This window comes from Mauremys mutica, chromosome 8 (genome assembly GCF_020497125.1).
Source record: "Mauremys mutica isolate MM-2020 ecotype Southern chromosome 8, ASM2049712v1, whole genome shotgun sequence".
Classification (NCBI taxonomy): domain Eukaryota; kingdom Metazoa; phylum Chordata; order Testudines; family Geoemydidae; genus Mauremys; species Mauremys mutica.
Genome location: NC_059079.1, coordinates 35,256,133 through 35,270,715, shown reverse-complemented (window position 1 = coordinate 35,270,715; position 14,583 = coordinate 35,256,133). Strand labels below are relative to the sequence as shown.

General features: G+C 47.7%; 1 protein-coding gene across 1 annotated transcript in view; it reads left to right on the top strand.

Moving 5' to 3' along the window:
- The first annotated feature begins 5,892 nt into the window (after positions 1-5,892).
- CNN3 (calponin 3) overlaps positions 5,893-14,583 on the top strand; it is a 46,410-nt gene continuing 37,719 nt past the window's right edge. Inside the window, exon 1 of the mRNA XM_045026046.1 lies at positions 5,893-6,080. Within this exon, the coding sequence (XP_044881981.1) occupies positions 6,024-6,080 (57 nt within the window). The 5' untranslated portion in view covers positions 5,893-6,023. The remainder of the gene's footprint in view (positions 6,081-14,583) is intronic.

The window sequence follows — 14,583 nt, the reverse complement described above, 5'->3', positions numbered from 1 at the left end:
TCCACAAAGAGATTAGCAGAGGATTGTACAGAGTGAGCTCCCCTGGTTGCACATCTCCAGTAATGGAGATGATACCTAAGAAGAAGAAGAAATCAAAGTCTATTCTTGGGGTAAATATTCTGCACAGTGGGCTGAATTTAGCCATGTGACTGATTAATGCTAACATTGTAGGGTGAACAGCTGAATGCTTACCTCATTGCATTAAGCTGAATAAGGAGTGACATCAGTGAATGTTATGTGTGCTGAATCGTGCAATACCATAAGCACAGCAGTCTGTGCAGGGGCATAAGCACCTCTGAAACGCCCCAAATTCTTATTCTTTCTTAGGCCTGGTCTACACTAGGAGTTTATGTCGAATTTAGCAGCGTTAATTCGACTTAACTGTGCACCCATCCACACCAGGAAGCTAATTAGTTCGACCTAGAGGTCGAATTCTGTACTCCTCCCCGACGAGGGGAGTAGCACTAAATTCGACATGGCTATGTCGAATTAGCCTATGTGTGGACGGAAATCGACCTTAGTAGCTCCGGGAGCTATCCCACAGTGCACCACTCTGTTGATGCTCTGGACAGCAGTCCGAGCTTGGATGTTCTGACCAGCCACACAGGAAATGCCCAGGGAAAATTTGAATTCCTTTTCCTATCTGGCCAGTTTTAATCTCATTTCCTGGTTGGACATCGTGGCGAGCTCAGCAGCAATGGCAACGATGCAGAGCTCTCCAGCAGAGGAGTCCATGCAATCTCAGAGTAGAAAGAGGACTGACCGGGAAGTCTTGGATCTGATCGCTGTGTGGGGCGATGAGTCTGTGCTTTCGGAGCTGCGCTCCAAAAAACGGAATGCAAAGACCTACGATAAGGTCTCCAAAGCCATGGCAGACAGAGGATACAGCCGGGATGCAACGCAGTGCCGCGTGAAAATCAAGGACCTGAGACAAGGCTACCAAAAAATCAAAGCGGCAAACGGACGCTCCGGAGCCCAGCCCCAGACATGCCGCTTCTACGAGGCACTGCATGCCATTCTCGGTGGGTCTGCCACAACTGCCCCACCAGTGTCCGTGGACTCCGACGATGAGATAGTGTCGACGGCCAGTTCCTCGGAGATGTTCGCGGACAGGGAAGATGAGGAAGGAGATGAGGAGGAGGAGGCAGTCGACAGCGCTTACAACGCTGATTTCCCTGACAGCCAGGATCTCTTCATCACCCTCACGGAGATCCCCTACCAACCCTCCCCAGCAGTTACCCCGGACCCTGAATCAGGGGAAGGATCAGTCGGTAAGTGCTTTAAACATGTAAACTTTTATTATTAATGTAACAGGAATCTGAACTATGTGAAAAGGAGGTCTATATATATGGGGATAGAACAGAAATCCTCCTGGGAGATCTCCACGAAGCTCTCCTGGAGGTAATCGAAAACCCTCCGCATGAGGTTCCTGGGGAGAGCTGCCTTATTGGGTGCTCCATGGTAGCACACTTTTCCGCGCCAGGCTTTCATGAGGTATTCTGGGAGCATTGCCTCCATGAGCATGGCAGCATAGGCCCCTGGTTTGTGCTGGCTTTCACGCAGCATGCGCTCTCTATCTCGCTATGGATCCTGCTCAGGGTGATCTCGCTCGGAGACTCCTGCATTTAATTAGAGTAATTTGTGTACTGTTAGTATTGGGAATGCTTGACTGTTCCTTTGCATGACAATAAGCCTCCGTTTAGAGCCACGTGGTGGAGGCTGCAGAGGGGCAGCATACAGGGATCTTTCCCAGGGAACAGCCGCGAGGAGATGGAACAGGGGCAGAGTTTATGCTTTCCGGATTGCCTGCAGCAAGAGGACAGTGCCATACATTCAATTTTAAGCAGCCTAAAGTCTATGGCTTACCATGCCTGCCTGCTGCACGGATTCTGCTGTCCTGCCCCGCTTGTCTGATCTCCAGTGCAAGACCCCAGGCAATGAAAGCGAAAGCCGAAAATTAGAACTTGTCCTGAGTCAGTGCTCATGAGATAGGTGCTGTGCATGGTCTTGTTCACAGAGACCGACTAGACTATGTTCATAGTTCGCAAAAATGTATCTTTGCAAGGAATTCACTCCCTTTTTCCCATCACACAGCTTCGACTGTCTCCAGACCTGCCCCAGCATCCCCCTCACAGAGGCTGGCGCAGATTAGGCGGCGAAAGAAAAAGACACGGGACGAGATGTTCGCTGAACTTATGGGCTGCTCCCGAGCCGAGGCGGCCCAGCAGAGCCAGTGGAGGGAGAACCTCTCTCAGTACCAGTGCTCACATAGCGAACGGGAGGAGAGGTGGCGTGAGGAAGACAAGCAGGCGACTCAAACGCTGCTTGTACTAATGAGGGAGCAAACGGACACGCTCCGGCGCCTTGTGGATGTTCTGCAGGACCGCAGGCAGGAGGACAAAGCCCCCCTGCAGTGTATCTGCAACCGCCCTCCCCCGCCACAAAGTCCCATACCCCCCTCACCCAAAATAACAAGAAGGAGGGGCGCCAGGGGCCGTGAAAACTGTCACCGCACCCCAGCAGAGTGCTCAATTACCCAAAAGCTCTCATTCCCTAAATTTTGAGAAGTCCTTCCCTTCCTGACTCACCCAAGCCCCAATCCCAGTTTCATCCCCTGTCTAGTTGATTATTAAAAATACTTTGCTGTTAATTACTGTTTCCGTCATGTTTTTGTACAGAAGACTGTGTTTGAAGGGAGGGTGGGGAAGGGGGTTGGTAATTGCATAGGACAGTCACCTTTACCAGGGTACAGACACGGGGGCAGGATCAGCAGCAGGTCACACACACAGTGCAGTCAGTAGGCACCCTGGTCGGTATGGGAGGTGGTTTCCAGGTTCTGTGTGGGTGGGGGGGTACGTGACTTTGTAGCGGGGGAGGGCGGTTACAGATCTTATGCAGCGGTCCTTGTCCTGGACCACAGAGCCACGCAGCAGGGGAATCTGTATCCGTCCTCCTCCGCAACAAGGTCACATAGCCCCCGCACACAGAGTCCCAAAAAGGAGGGATGGCAGGCTCCGTTGAAACAACCAGTCCGGCACTGCAGACCGCTCTAGGAGCAGGAGCCTGTCATTCCTCGAGTTTAGAGGCGGTCTTTACATCACTGCACACCCTACCCAGCACAGTCTGCGTCCCAGTTTCAACCCTTTAACGCAAAGTCATTAATAAAGAAATCTTTGTTAAGTAACAATGGAACATGTATTTTATTTTTACACGTGTGTTGGAAGGGGGGAAACGGGGTGAACGGGGTATGTAACTGCAGAGGATAGTCAACAGTAACTGGGCAAAGAAACAGGGGCAGGTTCAGCTTCTCTGTAAAGAAACTGAACAGTCACAGGTCACGCTGCTCGCTGAGGAACCTAGGTTTCAAAGCCTCCCGGATGCACAGCGCTTCCCGCTGGGCTCTTCTAATCGCACGGGTGTCTGGCTAAGCGTAATCAGCAGCCAGGCGATTTGCCTCAACCTCCCATCCTGCCATAAAGGTCTCCCCCTTGCTCTCACAGAGATTGTGGAGCACACAGCAAGCTGCAATAACAATGGGGATATTGGTTTCGCTGAGATCCGAGCGAGTCAGGCGTTGCAAGTTTCCAGAGGGCTATGGCCACTTGCTTCTGCACAGTCAGGGCTGCTCGCATCCTGGTGTCCTTGCGCTTCAGGGCGGGGGACAGCAAGTCACACAGTTCAAGGAAAGTGCCCTTACGCATCCTGAAGTTTTGCAGCCACTGTGATTCATCCCAGACCTGCAGCACTATGCGGTCCCACCAGTCTGTGCTTGTTTCCCGGGCCCAGAATCGCCGTTCCACAGCAGGAACATGACCCATTGCCACCATGATCTCCGCGGCTTTCTGAGAGGTCTGTGCCACTCTGAGACTTCATGTCCTCACCGTGCTGCCGGAGCCTCCTCGCCCGATTTCTCAGCAGTTGACTGTGAAAAAGGTGGACGATAAGGTGCGAGGAGTTGACAACGGCCATAAGTGCAGCGATGATCGCAGCGGGCTCCATGCTCGCAGTGCTGTGGCGTCCGCGCTGTCACTGACCAGAAAAGTGCGCGAACAGATTTCCCGCCGGCGCTTTCAGGGAGGGAGGGCAGGAGTGACGGTTGAATGATGACAGTTACCCAAGACCACCCTCGACACATTTTTTCCCCCAGCAGGCATTGGGGGCTTTACCCAGAATTCCAATGGGCAGCAGGGACTGCGGGAACGGTGGGATAGCTGCCCACAGTGCACCGCTTCCAATGTCGACGCTTGCCCCGTTAGTGTGGACTCACAAAGTCGAATTAGTGTCCTTAGTGTGGATACACAAATTCGACTTTGTAAGGTCGATTCCACAAATTCGACTTAAGTTGAATCGAACTACTCTTGTAGTGTAGACATACCCTTAATCTCATTGCAGTTGTTCTTCCTCTTCTCCTCTGTCTTACCTGCTTCTGAAGTTTTACTTGATTGTGAATTCACTTACTGAAGTTTCAAGATGCCATAGTTACAGAGTGTAAAAATATTTTGGTTTTGTGAGTGACTAGTAGTGACTGTGTAATGGTTTATGTCCTTTTAATCTGGTACCATTATTTTGGATGGCATATCACACCTACTACAGTCTCCTCCAATGGTTGAGCCAGTGGAATTAATCTTTTAATTTAATAGTTAGAAGCCCAGGTTTTTGTAGTCAGGAGTACGGGCTTACCTCCTTGGGCATGATGTCACCCAAACTGCAAAATATCACTCTCTTCCTTTTCAACTCTTCCTAATTCTTTTGTGGGTTTTTTTGACATTTTTCCTCTCGTTGTATTGGGGCTTTTCGACCTATTAGCAACTGGGGGCGGGAGCCAGGAATTTCTACTTAGAAGGGCTATAGTGGTTCAGCAACTGGAAAGCTGGGAATGAAGTTGTTTGCTGGAGAGGTTGTAGTAAGGCTGGCAACTTGGGGAGTCAGGTGACTTGTCAGAGATGGGAACTTGGTCAGGTTGCTCCTGAGAGGACAGGGTGTGAAATACTCATGAATCCCATGACTGTAGTATTTCACACTTCTTCACAAATCCATGAATATAGAGATGTTGAACTGTGACCGCTTAGGTCCTTAGTCATTATTTCTATTCTTTTTGCATACAGTTGGTGGGCAGGCAACAATGTTAGTTGCATATGTAGCTGTGAAACATTGCAATGGCTTAGCAGAATAGAACTGGCAAAATACAGGTAGTGACATATAGCAATCATCATAATTCCAGATGTGAACTGGGTGCTTAGGATAATGAGACATTTGGTAAGTCTTTTGAACTAGCCAAGATTTGTCATGGTGGTGAGAGGTACAAGGAGACTGGCAGAAGATAACAGAATTAAGGCTCCTATTACCCCCCCCCCCCCCCCGTAGCTTTGTATCCCTTGAAGTCTTTCTGGGGTCTCATCAAAGCAAGTGATCTCAGACAGCAGACTATGATTTCCGATTTGATTAATAAGTCTCTCTCTGTGTGTAGATAGATGTAGCATGTGTTAAAAATTAGTGGCCGGTTCAGATTCCACAGCAAGGTTCCAGGGCACTGAAATGATTTTTCCATAATGCTGCTGCTGCTGCTGCAAGGTTTGAGCGGCTGCGGATTCTTTCCTGTTGACGTTTCCCCCCAGCCTTGGCAAAGCTGCCGAGCAGACCGATCCCGTTACCAGTCCCAGCGCTGCCCCCTCCCCCTGCTCCCAGCGCTGCCCTCGCTCCAGCAGGTGCCCACGCTGCACCTCCCCACTTGCACCCAGTCCCCGACCCACCTCCGCCTGCCGGCGTCTCCCGCGGGCCCCCGCCCGCGCCCCTACCAAGCCCCCGGTCCGGACTCCGGATTGGCCCGCGCGCTGCTCCAATGGCGGCGGCGAGGGAGGGGGCTGCGCGCGGGGGGCGGCGGGGCCGCGGCCGGGGGAGGGACTAGAACTTTCCGCCGCGGCCGGGCCGGACTTTCCCCCCCGCAGCAGCCCCAGCCAGGAGCGGCGAGCAGAGCGCAGGGAGCGGCCGCCACCCGCCGGGAACACGGACCCTCCGCAGCCGCCATGACTCACTTCAACAAGGGCCCCTCGTACGGGCTCTCCGCCGAGGTCAAGAACAAGGTAGGGGCCGGGCCCGCGCGCGGGCGGTGGGGCCGGGCGCCCCCCAGCGGGCGGGGGCGGGTTCCCCGCTCCCCGCTCCCCGCCGGGCTCTTCCCGCGCGGGGCAGGATCCCTCATTGTCTCCCCGGCCCGGCCCGCTCGGCCCGCCTGGGGGGGACGAGACCGCCGCCCATCGCTCCCTCCGCCGGGGCAGGGCGCGGGGCAGCCGTCCCCGGCCCTCGCCTGCCGCCTGGAGCGGGGCTCCCCCCGCGGAGCCGGGTGGGGCGCGCCAGACAAAGGAGGACGAGGCTCCCTTACCGGCCAGGCAGCCAGAGGGGTGCGCCCGCCCCGGGCCGGCAGGAGCAGGCTGCTGCGGGTGCCCCTCTGGTCTGCGCTCCGCGAGGCCGTGACCCGCCCGGCCCCGGGGATGGGGAGAGCGAGGGATGCTCCGGGCTACGTGGCTGGAGTCCGGCTCCTTGCTGATGTTTGTGGCGTGTCTGAGGTGCGCCTCGGGCAGCCCCCTGCTGAGCCCTCTGCCCGCCGAGCGGTGCGTAATGTGTCATGAGGGAGCCCTGGGGCTCCAGCAGTTAGGTACCAGGGCGTAAGCAATTTTGTTTATTTTCACAACTGATGCGACAAGCCCAGAGGTAGTCGGCGCCATGAACTGCTGAGCCCAGAGGTGCCGGGGCTCAACCCTGGCAAAAATTAAGGGCTTGACAAAATGCCTGACTCTGCCTGACCACTCAGGGCATATTCGTCTAGTTAGTAAAAGTCGTTGTCACACTGAGGAATACGGTGTTTTCAAAGTTAATGTTTCCTCCTAGAGTTTCCTAGGAGCAGCAGACTTACCTAGTTTGTGTCTGTTTGTATCAATGTGTAATATGCCAGAGCCTTCTTTCTCCCCCAACATTGCGACTTATTCCTTCTACCTGTCTGCATCACTGCTAGTGCCCCCCACCACATCCATGCTTATCCCTTCATTTACTACTATCTACCTCTCCGCCCCATCCCCCAACAGGGCCTTTCTACTCTTGCATATACTCTCCCTCCCCTATCTTTCTAGTCTGCAACTTGCTGAGGGGATGGAATTTCTGATTCACCTTTGTAGCTTTCTCTATTAGATTTGCATACAAACAGACTGTATGAAAGGTGGTGGAGGAGCAGCTGGGTGGTATTTGTCTCCATGTTAATTAGTGAACCCTTTGGTCTGGGAAACGGATGAGAAATCCCCTCTCCTCCCAATAATTCCAGCCCAAAGCTCCAATACATTCCAATCATATTACATCATGGGGTACTGAGGAGAGACCAGCCAGTGGTGGGGGCGCTGTGCACAGAATGCTCATTGTCTCCTCTGCTGCTCCAGCCAAAAGGGGGTGGGTAGAAGAGACGCACAAAGGAGGACTGGGGAGGGTGAGGCCACAGCAGCTACTGCTGCTGGGGTTTTAGTTTCCATTAGTCTCCTGGGGAAATAAAGCATTTCAGGATTGCCACCATCACATTCATCTCATTGCCTACTGCAAAAAGGCATGCTCCAGTGGCACCTAAGCCACAATAAAATATGTTCCTGTAGTAGTACAATCATGGCAGAGACACATGGTACAGATAATATTAATTCAGCAATTGCTTCTCCTTTTGATAGTGATTTTAATCTGTTTACAAAATGTATGTGAAACTACCTCCCAAAGTACCTATGTTTTGATATTAAAACAGTTCTAACATTACTAGCATGGCTGCTTTTATAAATTCTTAGACCTCTGAGCAGCGTTTCACTGGTCGTCTTCTGTTGTTTTTGATTTGGTTGTTCTCTCTTTTCCATTATTCTGCTCTGTGAAAGATGCTTTTATTAGTATTCCATTTAAATCAAATCTTAAATGATAGTATTCAGAGCTGAGCAGTTGTTTTGGCACAGGCAAAAATCTTTTCAACACAAAGTACACTACTAACACAACAACCATGTTGCTTACTTCATAACTGGTTGTTTCACTTGTTTGTAAAGTACCAAATCCAGCATCAGACTTGACTTAAATTCTAATATGCTGTTTCATAGTGATTTATAGTCTAGTGGAATCATTAGATGCATGTTTATTTTACACATAAGATTAGCCCAAAAATACATAGAGGATTTTACAAAACATCCAAAATATAATTTTCTTCCTTGACAGCTATTGACTTTCCAACATAATTATGTTTAGTTACAAACCTTGGGGAATCTGGCTAAACAGATGCTTATTTCAAGGAGTTTCTTTTAGATTTTTAGAGTTGTGTTTGTCTAGTAAGGTTACGGTAAAATGTATAAAACATTTGAGCATGTTAATTAGAAGAATTAATGCCTTTCTGTCTGATTAAGGTTCTTGGCTGTTACAAGAGAAATCATTTTACAAGTTGAGTTATGTACATGGAGTAGTAAAGAAGTTTTGTGTTCTTTCTTCCACTTATTGTCATCAACTTCCTTAAACTGAGGAACTTCCCCATGAATGTCAGACTGCAGTCCATAATACTAAAATAGTAAATAAAACTGTGGAACCCATTTCCATAGAGACTTAAATGTTTCACCTTGCTGAGTCCTTGTTATCTGAGTAACGAACTGGTTTCTCTGCTTTCTTCAATAGGATTGTCTTTCCAAAAAGATTCCCTCCATATGCAACTTACGATTGATTTCTGTTCTGGCTTGTGGCTTCACCCAGTAACGTCTATTAACTCAACACCAACATAAAGGATTTTAGAATGGAGTTAATTTCTCCTTTTTGTAGCACTGGGCATCTGTTTTCAGAATTTTGTCCTTAATGCAGAGAGCAAACAGGAGATATTATAGTGCAGCCAGACTTACAGCTTCTTTCCTAAGAGGAATCTTACGTGTGTGAAGTACAGTAGAACCTCAGAGTTATGAACATAAGAGTTACGAGCTGACCAGTCAAGCATACACCTCCTTTGGAACCAGAAGTATGCAATCAGACAGCAGCAGTGGCAGAGACCTTCCCCCTCTCCCCCCAAAAGCAAATACAGAACCATACTGTGTTAAACATAAACTACTAAAAAGTAAAGAGCCGCATTTTTCTTCTGCATAGTAAAGTTTCAAAGCTGTGTTAAGTCAATGTTCATTTGTAAACTTTTGAAAGAACAACCATAACATTTTGGTCAGAGTTACAAACATTTCACAGTTATGAATAACTTCCATTTCTGAGGGGTTCATAACTCTGAGGTTCTATTGTAGGTCTTCCCTTCATGTAAAGTTCCAGAAGATCAGGAAGAAATGGCTCCTACTAAGGTCCAGGTGGTCCTTTCCTAAAACTTCTTGTGTTTTGGAGAATGAGCTTTGTTCATCAGTTGTTTGATCCATCTTTTTTACTTTAGTGATCCAGTATTGTCTCACCTTTCCAGTCATGCTTTCTAAAAATATTCATGCACATGGCAAACATTCTTTTTCCTTAAATTTTGATACTAGTCTTGTTTTGATGGTTTTCTGAGCTGGGTAGAGAAGTCTCTTGATTTGGTTTTAGTATCTCATTTGGCATTGTAACAGTTTAAAAAGATATTTGTTACTGTTTTGTTTGTAAAATATTTTTTTTAATACCATCTTGGTGCTCCTAAAGCATTATTTGATTTTTTTTTTGTGAAGTGTAACTTGGACCTTCAGAAGCTCCATCTACTTTCTGCATTACTAAGCTCTAACTCCATGTTTACTCTGAGAGAACTTGTCTTTTCCCTTTTGTTCCTAACCTCTTAGTCATTATTAATAGGGTGCTTTGCCTCTCTTATGGAAAACATTCCTCCCCCCCATTCAAACAGATGTCTTTATAATTGGTGGTAGCAGAGGTATTCAGAGGTCTTGTCTACACAAGAAAATTGTACGGAGTTAGTTAAATCCATGCAACCCTCTTGTGTGGATGCTTTTGTTTCAGTTTACAAGTATCTTCTATCAAGTTAGCTTAAGTTGATTACTTACTGACTTAAGTTAAACTGATAGAAAGTACTCTAAGCAAAATGAGTGCACATAAGGGAGTTAAATCACTTTGTATCAATTTAAATCTGTTTACAACTTTGTGTAGGTAAGGTCTCAGAACAAAGATTGATTCCATATTTTGTGTTTCCTTCAAAAGACTGGACAGAGTATTTCTGTGGTATCAGTAATGAAGTGGGGGCCAAATAAAACTATCCTCAGTCAAGATACAGACTTTGCCTGACATTTTACTTACCCCTCAGTGTACTATTACAAATGAAATGGCTTGCAGTTGGCAGGAGTCTGTGCTTCCACCTTGTGGAAAACATAAGGTGCCAGATAGCGTAGGGGAAAGGGAGGAATTATTTTCTTGCTGGACCAGGGCCATGTACCCATCTCTTTCAAATCTCTCCTCCCCTCTCCCCCACCCCCCGCCTCAACAAAAAAGCAAGCCTCTTCCCCATCCTCGGTATCCAAAAGGCATGAGATCTCTGGGTGTATGGGCATTTACTAATCTAAGTTTTTAGGATTTGTTGATAGACCCCAGCAAATGCCATTATCCAGATGCTATATCTGCTTCTCCTTTTTGCTGGGAGTTATGGGTTTTTTATACTTTTAGATTGTCTAATTTTCCCCCACAACTGAGAAAGGAAGAATAGACACAAAGGGAGTGTGTTGAACTTATTGGGGGGAGTGTGTCTCTAAATTTGGCATGGTATTGTGTTCCCTATATCTTTCTGCAGGGGTGGGCCAACTTTTTGGCCTGAGGGCTGCATCTGGGTATAGAAGTTGTATGGCGGGCCATGAATGCTTACAAAATTCGAGATCGGGGTGCAGGAGGGGGTGAGGAGTCCGTGTGTGTGTGGGTGGGGTGGGGAGGGCTCTGAGGTGTGGCTAGAAATGAGGAGTTCAGGCTGTTGGAGGGAGCTTTGGGCTGGGACAGGGAGTTGGGGTGCGGGGGCCAGGGGAGGAGGTGAGGGCTCCGGCTGGGGCTGTGGGCTCTGGGATGGGACTTGGGATGAGGGGTTGGGGGTGCAGGAGGGTTCTCCAGGCTGGGACCAAGGGGTTAGGAGGGGGATCGGGGCTGGGGCAGAAGGTTGGGGCACAGAAGGGGGTTGGGGTACAGGCTCTGGGGGCAGGCTCCGGGTGGTGGTTACCTCATGCAGTTCCCGGAAGCAGTGGCATGTTCCTCCTCCAGCTCCTATGCAGAGGCGCAGCTGGGCAGCTCTGTACACTGCCCCGTCCGCAGGTGCCACCCCTGCAGCTCCCATTGGCCCTGGTTCCCAGCCAATGGGAGCTGCGGGGGCACCACACAGAGCCCCCTGGCTGCCCCTACTTGTAGGAGCCGGAAGGGGGACATGCCACTGCTCCCAGGAGTCATGCAGAGCCATGGCACGTGCAGAGCGGGGCAAGCCCCCGACTCCACTCCCTGGCTGGAGTGCTGGAGCAGGACAAGCCTCCACCCCTGCTAGCCGGTAGGAGCTTGAGGGCCAGATTAAAATGTCTGAAGGGCCCAATATGGTCCCCGGTCCGTAGTTTGCCCACTCCTGTCTTGCTGCCACTTTCCATACTGTGCTTGGCAAAAACCATCAGCTCCAGCAGGAAATTGACACAAAAATATTCTTTCTGACCCATGTGAACGGTACTAAGCTTCAGTTATCCTGTCTGCAGCTGTGACCTTGAAAGGGCAAGTGCAAGGATGCAGGAGTGTGTGTGTGTGAATTGTTTTAATTTTAAGTTGGAGATTGGTAGCTAGAAGAAGCTTGGAAATAAAACATCTTCCCCATTTTGAAAGTGTGCAGGAGTGGAACATTGTCTCTGCCTCTCTCCCGAGGAGAAAACTTGAAGGAGTTTAAGTAAAAATTTGGGCTGAATAATGCCAAGAAGTTTGACTTTGTTTCTCCTGCAACAGCTGACAGAGAATTTTTTAGGTTGTGATATCTTCAGTTATTGTAGGGAAAACCCAACCTTGAATTCAGTTCTTTGCCCACAAGTGACCTTTTTCTGAATATTTAAACTTGCAATTTTTATTTTTGTTACCTACTTAGGAGTTTCTTTTTAAAGCTTTAGGGTTAGTGATTTAGGAGTGGGTTAGAGTCTTGGGTGCCTCCAGCTGTACTGGTTGGCCCTCTTTCCTCTCCCTCCTCCCCTCTTCACCTTCACTGAAACTCAAATATCGTTGCTCTACTTATTTAAAAAATAAACTATGTGCTTCTGTATATCTTTTCCTTCTCCTCCCACACTATATACTTCTGCTTCCATGTTGTTTCAGTTGCCTTGCCTAATTTTCTTATAGCAACAGAGGATTGCACATGTGCTGCTGCACACAGTACATCTCTAGTAGCATCACCTAGAGGAGTGTAATGAAAATGAATAGCATGTAGGTTTGAGGCCTAGTCTTCACTAGTGGGGGGGGATCGATCTAAGTTATGCAACTTCAGCTACTTGAATAACATAGCTGAAGTCAACGTATTTAGATCTACTTAGTGTCTTCACTGCGGTAAGTTGACTGACGCTCCCCTGTTGACTCCGGCTACGCTTCTTGCTCAGGTGGAGTACCGGAGTCGACAGGAGAGCGCTCAGTGGTTGATTTATTGCGTCCTCCCTAGACGCGATAAATCAACCCCCGTTGGATCGATCACTCCGGAGGTAAGTGTAGACATGCCCTCACTGTGCTCATATTGTTGTCTCTCTGGGTGAGTTGTGTGCAAAGGTATAGGAGATCTTCTGCAGAGGTGATCTAAAAATGTAGGATTTCTGCAGTCTAGTTTGTCCCTCCATTGTGTGAGGTAAATGCATATGTTAACACCTATAAAACATGCAAATGATCTTAATTACAATGTTAAAATTCAAACATTTTCAGTTTGAATTATAGTCCAAGTCTTTTTGTTTCCTTTGTATGGAGAATAAATTAAATCTGCCATCATAGTAGAACTCTTTGTAAAAGAGATTACAAATTAAGTGCAATATTCCTTTATAAAACCCAAAGATATTTCAGAGTACGTAGTGATGTGATGTTCTTATGATCAGATAACTGGAATCAAGTCTCATTATTTTCATCTGACAGCTCTTTAAAATGGATAAACATTTACTAGTTACTCACAATCAAACTGACGTTTAATACTAAAAAAATTACTCCTTGTCTCAATTCTGTAGTTTGTTTCCCAAGGAACTATGAAACTCTCTGGATCCGTGTGTGAAAGGAATTGAAATACTTAAACTCCAGACTTTTTGGTAATAGGGCACTGCGGTGGAAATAATTCTGTGGTTGTAAAGTATTTTCTCTAAATCTAATATTCGTATCTATTAATCGTAAGTGTCTCTATTTTGTCCCTAATATTCATCTCTATTAATTGTAAGTGTCTCTATTGTCCCTATTAGCAGTTACTCCTAAGCATTCTCTGCATTAACTGATACATAGGGATTATGGAATATTGACCAGAGCATTTTTATTCACTTTAGTGGAAGCGTAGCAATATGCAATATTTGAGTGCAGTGAACCCAGCGCAGGAAGAAGTGATGCATAATTATAAGCATATTCTTGGAGAGAATGATTCAGCAAGAAACAAGTTACAAAATATAGATATCGTTGTGGTATAGTGAAACCATAGCTAAGTTTGCATTCTGTTAATGCAGTTAGCTGACACTGTCCAAAGTATGTGCACTAATTATATACATTTACATCACTAACGTTAAAAGTTTGTATATATTTTCCGACTTGACGTTAAGGTGAATTTCCACAGGTCCATGTAGCTAAACAAGTGAATTGTCAGAGTAACATAGCTTGCATAGAATATTCTAGCTAGTCACTTTCACTCTTTCTATACTTAGGCTGTGTACACACTACAGCTTAGGTTGGTATAAGTTACATTGCTCAGGGGTGTGAATAAGCCACCCCTCTGAGTGATGTAAGCTACACTGACCTAAGTGCTGGTATGGACAGTGCTATGTTGGTGGGAGAGCTTCTCCCATTGACTTAATTACTCCAGCCCCCTCAAGCAGTTGTAGCCAAGTAAACGAGAGAGCTCATTTCTGTCAGCTTAGAGCAGGGGTAGTAAAAGTTTTATTGGAAATTGGGGATGATTTAGAACAGTAGGTCTCAATCAGGGATATGGATACCCATGGGAGTATCCAGAGGTCTTCCAGGGGATACATCAACTCATCTACGTATTTGCCTAGTTTTGCCACAGGCTACATAAAAAGCACTAGCTAAGTCAGTACAAACTAAAATTTCATACAGATGACTTGTTTATACTGCTCTATATACTGTACACTGAAATGTAAGTAGAATATTTATATTCCAGTTGATTTATTTTCTAATTATATGTTAAGTGAGAATGTAAGCAATTTTTCAGTAATAGTGCGCTGTGACACCTTCCCCCCCCCCCGCACAGCAAGCAGGAGGTTCCCAGGAGCAGCTCCAAGGCAGAGGGCAGGAGCAGCACAGCAGTGTGGGGAGGACAGCTGAGCTGCCCGGCAATTGATAGCCTGCTGGGCGGCTGCCACACAGGGAACTTAGGGGAGCGGGGAGCTGATATGGGTGCTGCCGGTCCACCCTGGTTCCAAGCCCCCACCAGCTAGCTCCAAC